The sequence below is a fragment of the Oryx dammah genome, unplaced genomic scaffold (assembly GCF_014754425.2).
Source record: "Oryx dammah isolate SB20612 unplaced genomic scaffold, SCBI_Odam_1.1 HiC_scaffold_18, whole genome shotgun sequence".
NCBI classification, from domain to species: Eukaryota; Metazoa; Chordata; class Mammalia; order Artiodactyla; family Bovidae; genus Oryx; species Oryx dammah.
The window spans coordinates 10,421,753-10,436,759 of record NW_024070202.1 but is presented as its reverse complement, the minus strand read 5'-3'; the positions used below and the strand labels follow the sequence as shown (position 1 = coordinate 10,436,759).

At 42.2% G+C, this 15,007-nt stretch overlaps 1 protein-coding gene across 1 annotated transcript in view; it reads left to right on the top strand.

Annotated features, from left to right (window-relative positions):
- The first annotated feature begins 3,622 nt into the window (after positions 1-3,622).
- The window catches only part of FAM133B (family with sequence similarity 133 member B), a 28,511-nt gene continuing 17,126 nt past the window's right edge, over positions 3,623-15,007 (top strand). The window contains exons 1-2 of the mRNA XM_040260288.1: positions 3,623-3,765; positions 13,006-13,103. Coding sequence (XP_040116222.1) covers positions 3,742-3,765; positions 13,006-13,103 — 122 coding nt within the window. The 5' untranslated portion in view covers positions 3,623-3,741. The remainder of the gene's footprint in view (positions 3,766-13,005; positions 13,104-15,007) is intronic.

Genomic DNA, 15,007 nt, shown 5'->3' with positions numbered 1-15,007 from the left:
GATCAAGAATCCTTTGGAAACTGGATGTCTTACTGGGTGCTAGAGTGCAAATGTAGGTATTTATTGTCAGGTAATGGAATTCATTGTTTTTTTAAGAATTGGTGTTGAAATGTCATTGTCCAGCTCATCGTTTTCACTTATGCACAAGCTGAATTGAGGCAAAAAGAGACAATGGTTTGTATATTTGTCATATCTTTTGTATTTCTTACAATAAAACTCTTGGTAGCAAATAAAAATAATAAAAACAGCAATTTTGACCTGCTTTCTGGGAGATGAATTACTATTCTAGCTATTTTTCTTTTTGCTGAAATGTAAATGTAAGCCTTGTGAGTAAGGTAACATAATTGGAAGTTTTAGCAGGATAGGTTTCAAATTTTTAAGAGGCTCCTTTTTAGGCTTCAAGTGTTTAAAAGTAGCTACTCATTGAACTTAAAATTTCCATAACACATACTTAGTAAGCTCTTATTAGTCGACTGTGGTAATCACTGAAGACCCAAAAATAAGTAAAGCATGAGCAGTCCTTTCTGAAACCTCCAGACTGAGACTATGAAAAGGGTTTGTGTAACCAATTGCTGATAACCTGGGGAGGAACAAAGATTTCACATTGGAAATGTTGCTTGCACCTGTGTGCGTGTGTGCTCAAATGTGTCCAACTCTGCGACCCCATGGACTGTAGCTCGCCAGTCTCCTCTGTCCATGGAATTTTCCAGGCAAGAATACTGAAGTGGGTTGCCATTTCCTCCTCCAGAGAATCTTCCTGGACCAGGAATCAAACCTGCATTTCCTGCACTGGCAGGCAGATTCTTTACCACCAAGTCACCTGGGAAGCAGAAATGGTGCTTGAGTGAACTAACAATAAAAGTTAATGCTGGGCAGTCATGCAAGGAGAAGTATTTGGTGTCTGCAGTGGCCTGCAGTTATGAAATAGCAGACAGGAAAAGGCAGCAGATTGGTGAGGCCACCTGGAGCAGTGGCTCTTAAGCTTTTGGATCATAACCTATAAAAAGAATATAAGAGTATGGCTGGTGTGCACTGACATACGTGGACACACACAGACATGTATTGGAAACATACTCCACAAAATGATAGTGCATGTCCCACACAGGTTCTCTTATTATCCTCCACACTTTGAAAATACTGGTGGAAAGCCACTAAATTCACTTCATATAACTCCACCAATAGGCCATGACTCAATGATTTAAAACTGTAAGGGGAAGGGGAGTGAGGTGCAGAAGAGCTTAATATGTCATATAAAGGAGTTTGGAACTGCTGAAGGATTTTAAAGAGGGAGACAATTTCTGCTAATGTGTGCCCGCTTTTGTTTGACTTACATACTAGATCAGAGTGATATATGTAGCAGCTCCTAAGATGCTACGGGCAAACCAAAAGTGGGACTATAGGCACTGTCTGATATTTATATTCCTGTCTTTATGTCCAATATCAGGTATTTTAATATTAGTCCTCCAGAATTCCTTGGGAGCTCTCATTAAGACTTCTCCTAACTTTTTAACAGGCCCTAAATTGCACCTACATTTTTAGGATCTACACAGAATATTCAGAAGGGATGATACAGAGAGTCAGGAATTTGATCTTTATTAAGAAATGGAAGGTTTGCTGTTTACTAAGAGATCAGTCAAAATTACCAGTCTCCACAAACCATAGGCATCCACAACCAGGTTTAGCTGGACCATTTTTTTCAAAGTGGTTTACAAAAGACTCAGCTAGTTAGTTATCTCTGTGTCTGTTTAGCTCGCTTAGAACCTCACTCCATTAAAAGCGCGATAGGCCCCTGCCACTGATTTTTATCTCTGGACTGTGAGCCCAGTTTACAACTCCCAGTTCTCTAGAGACAGTGATGGGCCCCAGGAAGTCATATTTGTAACAGCCCTAGCAAACTAATATGTTAATTCAATGAAGAAAGGATAATCTTTCCATCAAATGGTTCCAGAGAAACTGGTTATCTATATGGATAAAAGAAAAAAAGCTTGACCCTTCCTTACTTTACACCATGAAAAACAATTCAGAATGGATCATGGACCTAACATGGAGCTGAAACTATAAAACTTGCTGAAGAAAACATAAGAAAAGATCCTTGTTACAGGGTTAATATCTGTAAAGTTCCTGAGATATGAAAAACACTATCGATAAGCCATGAAAACAGACTTGTTCAGACAGAGAAGCCTGTCCTTGCTAAGAGGATCCCCAGCTTAAATCAGGGGTGAGGGAGAAAGAGAAATGAAATCTTGGAGACTCAATTTACAGTAAGAAGTAAAGTGGTGTTACTAAGGAGAATGAACTTTCAGTATGGAATAGAACCCCCAATGGCTGCATTTGAGAGTCTGGGAAAGTTCTGAGAGAACGGGAGCTGACAACATCTGTTATGTGATACAGCATGAGAAAGGGAAGGAGGGGGAGACAAACTGGGAAGATGGTTTTAAGGAGTTTTCTTATATTTGAATATAAGCCCATTTTGACGTTTTCCAAGAGTCTACAAAAGAATCAAATTGATTTTCGGATTTCTAATGTTGTGCTGAGACGGATCCAGGTTTATCCAGATCTATTAATTCTAAGTGAATATAATGGCACCTTCTCAAGTCCCGGAACCACCTCCCTTGCAGTTTTAGTATTTTCTGACATTATTATGGCATGCCATGTAGTAAAGTTGACCCTGTGTTTATCCATTTCCCTAACTAGCTTATAAACAGGCCCTTTGAAGGGAGCACTTGTGTCTTAATCTTATCTTTGGGTCTTGCCTGTATCCAGCTTCCAGTCACTCCGAGAATTACACCAAGCGAGTGTTCAAAGGGCTTTCCTGGTGGCTCAAAAGGTAAAAAAAAAAAAAAAAAAAATCCTCCTGCAGTGCGGGAGACCTGGATTCGATTCTTGGGTCGGGAAGATCCCCTTGGAGGAGGGCGTGGCAGCCCACTCCAGTATTCTTGCCTGGAGAATCCCATGGACAGAGGAGCCTGGCGGGCTGGGGTCACAAAGAGTCGGGCACAACTGAGCGACTAAGCACAAGCACAGGTGTTAACAAAAATTAGCGTGAAATGGATACATGAGCGATAGATGGAGGGGATTGAACTTAAAAGGCAATGTCTTTAGCAATATCTGTAAGAATACTGACTCCGCCACCATTTGATGGATTCTGAGGGACTACCTCCGTTCTAGTCCTCACTTTATCTATACCCAGCAACCGCATTATGCCAAACACACAGGCATAGCGGAATAATAGTGGAACAAAACAGGCCTTGGAATAATCATTGTATCCTCTGGAATCAGGATTTCAGTACATCAGGAATGGCAGAAAGCGAAGCAGTCCAAGGCCAAACAGCGGCTGCCTGGGCCATGCTGCTGTACTGCTGCTGCTGCTAAGTCACTTCAGTCGTGTCCGACTCTGCGCGACCCCATAGACGGCAGCCCACCAGGCTCCGGCGTCCCTGGGATTCTCCAGGCAAGAACCCTGGAGTGGGTTGCCGCTTCCTTCTCCCATGCTGCTGTACTGGGTGAGTGGCAAAGGACAGGAATCCCCAGGCGACCCCTGGGAACCGCAAGTGATCGCGGGCGCCTGCCTCTCCTCCGAGGCGGTAGGTGGCGCTGTGGGCTACCGCGGCCGCTGGGTCCGAGAGGCGCCGCTCTCAATGGGGTGGGGAGTTGGCCGCAGGACCTGCTTCGGGCCGTCTTCGGTAGCCGCGCTGGCCTGGCCTCCCCGCTGACGGCTGGCTGAGCTCTCAGTCCGGCACCATGGGGAAGCGGGACAATAGAGTGGTGAGTACCCGGCGGGGAAAACAGTGGGGCGACGCGGGGCGCGGCGGCGGCAGAGCGGGACCGCTCGCCCTTCCCGGCTGGGCCGGAGGGTCAGCCGCGGCGCTCGGACCTGGAGCCTGGAGAGCCGGCTCCCCGCACAGCGGGGCCGGCCCCGGACGCGCTTGCGCCGCGCACGCAGTTGGCGCCTGTGGGCCCCCCACTCCTTTCCCTTTTCTCTCTCGCCCCCCTTTTCTCTCTCGCCCCCCTTTTCGTTACATCCGGTCAGCCCTGCCGCACCCTCTGGCAGTGCTCTGTGGCGTCCTTCTCCCCCGCATTCGGGCCAGCACTGCCCACTGGGTAGAGCCGCCTAGGGTCCTCTGATCCCTCCTGTAAATAAGTCTGAGGCCCGGGAAGGCGCCCGAACTCGCCTCCGCCACCCCCACCGGTATCGGCCGCCCCATCTCTGCGCCGCTCTCGCGCACTCGGGTGGGACGGAGGCGCGGAGGTCTGGGACGCTGTCCCTTCACCCGGGGGCTTGCAGGGCGCCCAGTCCTAGAGGCAAGCGGCCTCCTTGCTTTAAGAACCAAGATCAAAGCCAAATGCTTTGATCCGGCCCCAGAGCCCAGCACTACGCGCGCGCGAGTGTGTGTCGCTCTGTCGTGTCCGACTCTTTTGTGTGTTTGTGTGTGTGTGTGTGTCTCTGTCGTGTCCGACTCTTGCGTGTTTGTGTGTGCGTGCGCGGTCGCTCTGTCGTGTCCGACTCTTTTGTGACCCCATGGACTACAGCCCGCCAGGCTCCTCTGTCCATGGGATTTTCCAGGCAAGAATACTGGAGTGGGTTGCCATTCTCTCTTCCAGGGGATCTTCCCAACACAGGGATCGAACCCGGGTGTCCTGCGTTGCAGGCAGGTTCTTTACCGTCTTAGCCACCGGGGAAGCGCACCTGGCACTTAGTAGGCCCCGAGAAGGAATAAATGGCTTGATGGTTGACTCTGGACTCAGACCCAGGCTGGAATGTCAGTTTTGGGCTCTCCGGAGTTGGATGACCCAGGATATATCGCTGTTTTCATCTGTTAAGTGGGATCAGTACAGCCCGTAACTTGGCAGAATAGTTGAGTCCGCACAAGGCAAGATGGGCGGGTGAATGTTTGGTCTGCAAGTTGTTACTCTGTAACTGAGATGAAAGAGATACAGAAGTAACTAATAACAAAGTAACAAATGGCTGATGAAAATTCGAGGTTCTGAGGTTCTCCGTTTTCACAGGCAGAGATGGGAGGAAGATTCTAGGTGTCCACTAGCTTGGTTTGGAAAGCCCAGGTTGTGAATCAGATTGCATGGGCCATAAACATGAGGAATTTGCGATAAGCTTAGGTTACAGTTGCTAGGCTTGGCAATGATAGAGTTTTAAACCAATGTGCAGCAAAATAATTTTTTAAAAAATGCTCTTGAAGTTAATGTACTAAATTTAACGAAGTAGCTTTTTAAAAATTAAGCGATTAATTTCCTTTGCTGTTTGGGGGAGGGAGAGGTGCTCAAAGAGCTTTACTTCTCTGAAATACTTAATATGTTCAAAACTCTTATCTTAGTTTTATATAGTCTTCATAATCAAAGATGTCTAGGAACCACCGTGGTGAAGTTTGATTACAAGGTTGAGGAATGTTCTTTTCTCCTGCCTTCCTTTCTGTAGGTCAGACCTAATGGTATTGATTCTCATAGAGTTGAAATGGTGTTCTCATGGAGCTTCCTTAGGCTTAAGGTATTGAGTGTTTGGGCTGTTTAATGACCTTAGGCCTTAAATGTTTAGAACTCACTGGACCTTGGGTACAGTTTTCCTGCAAAGGCCTAAGATGTTTTGTTTTACTGGTAAAAGGTGTTTAGACATTCTTTTAAAGCATTTGAAAAACTTTTCAAGTTAGTTTCATTTACTAGAGCATTTTGATGACTCTGGGCTCTGCTGATTCCTTGGTATGTGTCTCCGCATAGGTAGTTCTGGTAACATTTTGTATGCGCTTGAAAGATTATAGAAAGGAAAACAGGAAATTAAGAGAGAGAAGACACAGGTTGCCCAATTCAGCCTCCTGGCTGCAGTGGAGGAGGTGGAACTATTAAAGTGTTAGTCACTCAGTTGTGTCCGACTTCTTTGCAACCGCATGGACTGTAGCCCGCCAGGCTCCTCTGTCCATGGAATTCTCCAGGCAAGAATACTGGAGTGGGTTGCCATTCCCTTCTCCAGGGGATCTTCCAACCCAGGGATCGAACCCAGGTCTCCAGCATTGCAGGCAGATTCTTTACCCTCTGAGCCACCAGGGAAGCCCCCAAACTATTAAAACTGGGACTCCCCCCCAAAAAACACCGTGGGTCATCTGGTAACTGTTCAGTATATCATAACTTGACTTTAAATAAAATGAACATTTGCCTCTGAAAATAATGGCATTTTTTTCTTTATACATTGATGATAAAAATCTTGGTTTTCAAGATGACAGAATTGCTTTCTAAAAAGCCATAAATTTCAGGTTGAAGTTTTTTTAAAAATAGGCTTTATCTTTTGGAGCTCTTTTGGTCTCAAGGCAAAGTTGGGCAGAAAGTACAGAGAGTTCCCATATGCTCCCTGCCCATAGACATGCTCTGCCTCCCCTGTCTTCTACTCCCACACCTGAGCAGTATGTTTGTTACCGGTAATGAGCATACATTGGTGCGTCATTTTCATCTGAGGTCCTTAATTTAGGTTCGATCTCCGGGTTGGAAGATTAGAGTTCCCTCTTGATATTGTACACTTATTTATTTATTTTGATACTGTACATTCTTAAGCACTTTTTTTTCCCGCTGAGTATTTTAACCCTTGAGATTTGTAAAGCATGAAAGTGTTAGTCTCTCAGGCGTGTCTGACTCTGCAACCCCATGTGGCCTGCCAGGCTCCTTTGTCTGTGGAATTCTCCAGGCAACAACACTGGAGTGGGTAGCCATTCCCTTCTCCAGAGGATCTCCCTGACCCAAGGATCGAACCTGGGTCGAACATTGCAGAAGATTCTTTATACTGTCTGAGCCACTGATCACCCTTTGTGCCCATTATTTTCCAGAAGTGTCTTTCCTGTTCTTTTCTGTTTTTACTGAAACAGATGTATCCTCCAGATAAAAATCTGTAATCAAAGTAACAAATGAAGTTCTGTGCATTTTGTCCTCAACAACTTCACTGCAGTTGCTCTTTTCCTAGCTGCCCACTTACATATTCCCTTGAACCCGTTTTGCCATCCTGACTTCCAAAAAACCAACCCATTTTCTGTTACCCAAGCTCATGGAGCAGTTTGGAGCCACAGACAATTCTAGTTACATATAATTATGGGTGTTTGATTTTAAAAGTCACAGTATTCAAAATGATTAAGTCATGACATTTTAAGAAATTGCACAATTTCTTTATTTTGATTTATGCTCAGCCATTATATATACTATGTATAACGCGCTAATGTTAGAAGCATTATTTTCCACAGTTATGCATAGTAAGTGAAAGAGCTTTACTTTTGTGAAATGGTTACTTTTTGGTTTTTAAAACCTTTTTGTTGTGCATCATAGAGAGGAGCACTGTTGCTTAATGATTATGAGCACAGACTCATGATCAAGTGTTTTGCAAGGAGTTTTTAAGATGCACTTCATAAGTATTACCATTGTAATTGAAATAAACAATGGAGCTATTTAGAAGCTATTGGAGCTATTTTATGTACTTAAGCAGACTGGGCATAGAGTTTTTCAAGAGCTTGAAAGTTAAGCCTTATTACATACTCAGTAATAGCTCATGTAATTGTGGCATAACTTGTCCATGATTGACATGGACTCCTAGCGTGTGAATGTACTATTTTATATTCCTCTGAAAAGTAAGCAGTAAGATAGGATGGTACGTACTTTGAAGATGCAGTTTCATAGTAGACATTAAAGCTCATTAAAACATTAATGAGTTTTTAAGATAGATGCTAGAAAATTTAAAGGCTGTGAAACATAGTAAATGTTGTGTTTAGGTTATTTAAAACTACAGTGAAACATTGCCGCTATACTAAGCCCTCTGCATACGAACCTTCAAGTTGCAAACTTGCAGAGGCAAACACGCTTTCGCATGTATGGTCACGTAAGTTAGCTCGCCTGTCTGGCGTATGTTGCCATGTCCGTGCATCCTCTTCAGGTGGTTGTGCTCTTGTGTACCGCACAGTAGCATACAGTAGCACGATGGGTTTCTTCCGAGGCCTGACTGTCCTGAAGCAAGCATAAAAGCGGTGGTGATGTAGCTGCTACTACTGTACTCGTCGAGGTAATGGGCTATAATATGAAAAAATGTTTTCTTGGGACTCCCCTGGTGATCCAGTGGTTGGGAATCTGCCTTCTAGTACAGGGGATGTGGGTTTGATCCCTGGTCAGGGAACTAGGATCCCACCGGCCGTGGGGCGACTGAGCGTGCACACCGCGACTAGAGAGCCCGTAACTAAGACCCAGCTTTCATGGCACAGCACAGTCTGATTGAGAAATGGTTCGTTGTTGCATAGAACAAGAGAAGGTGACACTTCAGAATGACAGTTGTTTTGATTTGTGGGCAGCTCATGAGGTACTGACTTAGCGAGCTTTTTCATCTTTCCAATTCACTTCAAATGCCAAACAAGTATAGAATGGTTGCTGTTGAGTTCTTAGGCAACTTCTCACGTAAGAGGATCAGCTTCGATGATTGCTCTCATGGTCATTGCAAACTTCCGATGACTGGCCACTGTGCTCCTCATCCTCAAGACTCTTCTTGTTTCCTTTGCAAAACTTCGTGAACTACCACTGCTTTGTACATTTCAGTAGCAGTTCTTGGGCCAAATGCGTTGTTGATATGGGGAGTTGTCTCCACTGCTTTATGGCCCATTTTGAACTCTAACAGAAACATCCGCTCAAATTTGCTTTTTGTCTAACATCATTTCCATAGTCCAAGGTAAATATAAAATAAACAAGTAATGTCATTAGCAAAAATCATAAAGTGAGAAATGTGCGTTAAAATGATGTATAACATGACCACATTTGTTGTGAATGTATTCCAATGTCAAACAGCAAGTTTCAACAATGCAAAAACTGCAGTTACATTTGCATCAACCTAGTATTTCGTTTGGGGAATATAGTTTATTTGATGAATCTCAGGTTGATGGCTATTTAGGTATTTTCAGTTTTTCCTCTTTTGGTGATACAGTTTTAACATCCATGTATATATTTATAACTTTGAAAATAAAGTTTTTACAGTTTCAAATTTAAAATGGCTTATCATTAAGTACTGCTAAAATTACGAAACGATACCTAAGAAGTAAGAAGGTGATAGATACTATGCTCCTGGTTTAAAAGAGATGATCTTAGTTTTAGTTTGTACGTTATACTTTTGATTGTTAAGATGGTCAGTGTCATTGGTTGGGCCAACAACTGCTCCGTTGTGGCCTTTGTTGGTTGTCATTTCCACATAAACTAATTAAAAATCTCAGTAGAGACGGTTGAATGAAATATTTGAGGGCATAACATTTGATATTAAAAATATGACTTTTATGCCTTCGGTCGTCAACATTGTATAGACAGCCCCCTGTAGCCCCTAACCTGTAAATGTCTCTGACCTTAGTTAGGAACTCTAGCTGTAAGAAAATCACATTAAAGGTTAACTGTTTTCATCTCAAGTAATTACGCAGTATCCAATTGATGGAAACAGTTCTCGGTATGTGTTGTTCATAGTGGTTGTGTATTGTTTACTCTGCCAGAGAAATCTAGACGTATATAACTTACATTTGTTATGAAGGTGGAAAATTTTGTCATTTTTATAGATTTTAAGTAAAATGCAGTAGATGAAAGTACCTTTTCACTTTTTTTTGGAATGTTAAGTACTAAGTTTCAGGCCTTAAAATCAATCTTTGTGATAGTCGTTTTCAACCAAAGTTCTTTTTATTTAAAGAGTAGAAAATGGAGCAGGAAACGGCAACCCACTCCAGCATTCTTGCGTGGGAAATCCCATGGACAGAAGAGCCTGGCGGGCTCCAGTCCAACCCCACGGACTGGACTTAGCAACATGGATTTGTCAGTTTCTGTTATGAGTACTGTAAAAAGCTAAATAATTAAAAGCATAATTTGTGATAAAATAAAAAGTGGAAGAGTTTTTAATAAATGTTTGTTGACTTGAATTAAATTGGAAGACTTAATCATAGGATCAAGAAGTTGAGACTGAATTAAAGACTAGATTTTGTATCTGTTCTAAAGTGAATTCTAACAAAACAGTGTCTGCTAGACACTGTCATTAACAAATATTCTGCTTTATTTTGTCTCAGGATGTTTTTGGGCAAAGTGTATAAAAATATGTATTTCTGCTCTAGTAAGTGTAGTTTACAGAGCATAACATCATTATAATTTTGTGGGGTTTTATTATACAGAAATATATATAACATAAAGTTCACCATTTTAACCATTTTTAAGTGTATAATGCATTAGGTACGTTGACGGTGTTAGACAGCTATCACCACTATCCATTTCCAGAAGGTTTTCATTATCTCAAACAAGAAGCCTTGTCCCCATTACACCACTCTCAGCCCCTGGTGAACTCCCTTTTTTGTCTCTGAGTTCACTTATTCTAGGTACCCCAGGTACCCCAGGTAAGTTGAATTATACAATATTTGTCCTTTGGTGTCTGCTTTATTTCACTTAGTGTGCTTCCAGGGTTCATCTGTGTTGTAGCATGTATCAGAATTTCACTCTTTTCTGAGGCTGAATAATAATCCATTGTATGTACTGAACCGGCCAAAACGCTCATCTGGATTTTCCCGTAAGATGGTATGGAAAAACCCAGCCCAGTATATAGTACATTCTGTTTACCCATTCATCCATGGGTGGGTGTGTGGATTGTTTCCACCTTTTGGCTGTTGTGAATAGCGGTGCTGTGAACATGGGTATACATGTATCTGTTTGAGCCCCTTCTTTCAGTTCTTCGATCCTGAGGAATGGCAATTCTGTGTTTAACTTTTTGAGGAATCGTCAAACTTTTCCAAAACAGCCACACCATTTTTTATTCTCACCTGCAGTGCTTAACGGTTCCAATTTCTTTACATCCTTGACAACACTTTTTATTTTCTTTTTTTGATAGTAGCCATTCAACTGGTGTGAGGTGGTGTCTCATTGTTTTGATTTGCGTTTCCCTCAGGACTAGAAACTCCAAGAGATAAGGGAAGACAGAGGAGCTTGGCATGCTGCAGTCCTCGGGTTTTCAGAGAGTCGACAACAATGACAAGTAACAGCTAACATCTTTTCATGTGCATATTGGACATTTGTATATCTTTTTCGAAGAAATGTCTAAAGTCCTTTGCACATTGTTGAATGGGGTTTTGGGGTTTTGTTGCTGAGTTGTAGGATTTATTCATCCTGCATATTAAGCCTTGTCAGATCCATGATTTGCAAACAGTTTCTTCCATTCTGTGGACTGTCTTTTCAGCCTTTTGATAGTATTCTTTGATGCACAAATGTTTTTAATTTTGCTGAACTCTTGTTTATTTTTTCTTTTGATGCCTTGCATAATTTAATTTTTCATAGTGAACAATCTGTGTATAAAATTGCTATCAGGATGGCACAGTATTTCCTGAGACAAAAGATAAAGTAGAATAAACAGTGAACTTAGTGTTAGGTCTCCATCTTTGAAACCGAGTTCCTTCGTTTACCATTGAGGATAGTGTTACTACCCTTAGAGCTTTATTGGGTTTTTGGAGAAAGTACTACAAAGCCACCTCAGAGTAAGAGAAGTATCAATATTATTTTCATCAAATTTCTGGTGAAGATACATTTTCTGTGAAATAGTGGTATTACTTATCTCCCAAACCTCTGAGGCTTAATGTTATTCAGTTGCTAAGTTGTGTCCAACTCTTTGCAACTCCATGAACTGCAGCGCGCCAGGCTTCCCTGTCCTTTACTATCTCCCTGGTCTGCTCAAACTCATGTCCTTTGAGTCAGTCATCTAACTATCTCATCCTCTGTTGCGCCCTTCTCCTCTTGCCCTCAGTCTTTCCCAGAATTGGGGTCTTTTCTAACGAGTCAGTTCTTCACATCAGGTGGCCAAAATATTGGAGCTTCAGTTTCAGCACCAGTCCTTCCAATGAATATTCAGGACTGATTTCCTTTAGGATGGACTGGTTGGATATCCTTGCAGTCTAAGGGACCCTCAAGAGTCTTCTCCAACACCACAGTTCAAAAGCATCAATTCTTTGGCCCTCATCCTTCTTTATAGTCCAACTCTCACATCCATACATGACCACTGGAAAAACCATAGCTTTAACTAGATGGACCTTTGTTGGCAAAGTAATATCTCTGCTTTCTAATATACCATGTAGGCTGGTCATAGCTGTTTTTCAAAGGAGCAAGCGTCTTTTTAATTTCATGGCTGCAGTCACCATCTACATTGATTTTGGAGTCCAAGAAAATGAAATCTGTCACTGTTTCCATATTTCCTCCATACATTTGCCATGAAGTGATGGGACCAGATGCCATGATCTTCTTTTCTGAATGTTGAATTTTAAGACAACTCTCTCCTCTTTCACCTTCATCAAGAGGCTCTTAGTTCTTCTTCGCTTTCTGCCATAAGGGTGACGTCATCTGGATATCTGAGGTTACTGATATTTCTCCCGGCAGTCTTGATTCCAGCTTTTGCTTCATCCAGCTCAGCGTTTCTCATGATGTATGCTGCATATAAGTTGAATAAGCAGGGTGACAGTATGCAGCCTTGATGTTCTTCTTTCCCAATTTTGAACCAGTCAGTTGTTCCATGTCCAGTTCTAACCGTTGCTTCTTGACCTGCATACACGTTTCCCAGGAGGCAAGTAAGATGGTCTAGTATTCCCATCTCTTTAAGAATTTTCCAGTAGTTTGTGGAATCTACAGTTTGACTGTGACCTACATAGTCAAAGGCTTTAGCATAGTCAATGAAGCAGAAGTAGATGTTTTTCTGGAATTCTCTAGTTTTTTCTGTGGTTCAGCAGATATTGGCAATTTGATGTCCTATTCCTGTGCTTTTTCTAAATCCAGCTTGTACATCTGGAAGTTCTCATTTCTACTGTTGACGCCTTGCTTGACGGACTTTGAGCATTATTTTGCTAGCGTGTGAAATGAGTTGCAACTGTGTGGGAGGTTGAACTCAGTTCTTTGGCATAGTTTGACCTAGTATGCATTTATAGTAAAGATTGCCTTATGAGTAAGAAAATGATTATTTTAATGGAGTTAATTTTTGTTTTTTTCCTCAAGGCCTATATGAACCCAATAGCAATGGCCAGATCAAGGGGTCCAATCCAGTCTTCAGGTCCAACGATCCAAGATTATTTGAATCGACCAAGGCCTACCTGGTATTTGTGAAACAATTTACCTATATAAATATATATAAGGTTTTTGTAAATGTTTTAAAGGTCATTTTACAGCTTCTACTGATTGCCAAGTAGTTGCTAGATACATCATTGTTTGAAGTAGTATTTAATATGTGCTTACTTTTGAACGTATAAAACACATGCATGAATGTAAAGCAAGCATTTAAGAACCCACCACCTAGTACAGCTAAAGCTAACGCACTGCCAGAGAATCTTTCATACCAAAAACATCTCTGTCTCCTGAAAGAGACCTTAACCTTGCGGTATTCCAAGCTATTTAAAATGGTAGGTTTGAATAATTTAACCTTTCTTTGAGGTGTAACTTTAAGTGTTGAGAAAGAAAATGTTAGGCCTTGTTTCTCTTTTCATCTGCTGGCTTTACAGTGTGTTAGGATTTCCCATTGTCTAAGTAGTGTGTTAAAGTTTGTGTCTTTTTTGCCCTTGTTGAGTGGCTCTGATCTTTGGTAAATAAAGCGTCATAGCTCTAACATTATTATTTTTCAGTATGTCTTATTATTAAATACCCATACTCCTGAAGTGACAGAGCTGTTAGCTTTTTATTCTTTCTAAGGGCCCCCAAGAGCTGGCAGCTAGAGTTGAAACTTGTGCTTATACACAAGGAATCCTTCCTTTGAGTTAAATGGGAAGCAAGCTATGTCTGCCCCTTCATCAGTGCCATTGTTTATTGTTGCAGCACACAGGGAAATAAATTATCGCAAAACAAAGTGTATTTTATCTTTAAGATTGGGGAGAAGGGATGAATACTTTTTTTTTTCTTTTGAGAAGGAAAAGGGGAAGTGCCTAAGCTAGTGAATCACACATGTGGTCAGCCATCGCCAAGACAACCCTCAGGGTGGGTAATCGCTAGCAGGATTCACAAATGGTTGTGCTCACGGGCAAGATTTATTATAGTGGAAGGATACCAGGCACAGTCAGCAGAGGAGAAAGGCACATGGGGAGAAGTCTGGGGGAGACTGGGGCAGCGTCTAGCACTGCTTCTGCGGAGTCATACAGGATGCCGACTTTAACTCCCCCAGCAGTGAGTTGCGGTAACATGCGTGAGATGTGGCCAACTCGTGTGATTCAGTATGTCCAGCTTTTTTATTGGCGATTGATCAGCCTCTGCCTATCAGCTGCCAAAATTTCAGAGTTCCAGAAGGAATGCAGATGTTCATATAAACTACTATGTGTGTATAGATAGGCATAGTGAGCACTCTTATCAGGGACGGTGCCAAAATCTAGGTTCCGAGATACCAGCCAGGGCCACTCTTTCTTGTAAGCAGGTACATTATAAAGTGGGTGATTTAGTAGTGGACTATAGTAGTTCAGTCATAGAGGCCTTAACTCACCCTAACAGTGCAACTGCCACCTTTGTGACCTTCCCTAAGCCGCAGCCTCTTTCTCTCCTATATAATGGGAGTAATAAAGCTACCTTTCCTCACGGGATTGTTGTGAGGATGAAAGGAAGATGTATTTAAAACAGTACCTGTTGTAGGCATGTGCGCTCACTTGCTGAGTCATTTCCAACTCCCTGTGGCCCCATGGACTGTAGCCCTCCAGGCTCCTCTGTCCATGGGAGTCTCCATGCAGGAGCACTGCAGTGGCTTACCATTCCCTCCAGGGCATCTTCCCAGCCCAGGGACTGAACCTGTGACTCTTGTATTGACAGGCAGATTCTTTACCACCGAGCCACCTAGGAAGCCCTTGCCTATTGTATGGAAGTACTCAAATGTTTGGTGTTTATTATTAGTTCTTATAAATAGTAGTTTATATGAACTTATAGATATATAAATTTAAATATAAATTTATATAAAATATTAGTTCTTATAAACCCATGTTCTGGAGAGGAATGATTATGTTATCTGATTGGATTTATGATAATTAAT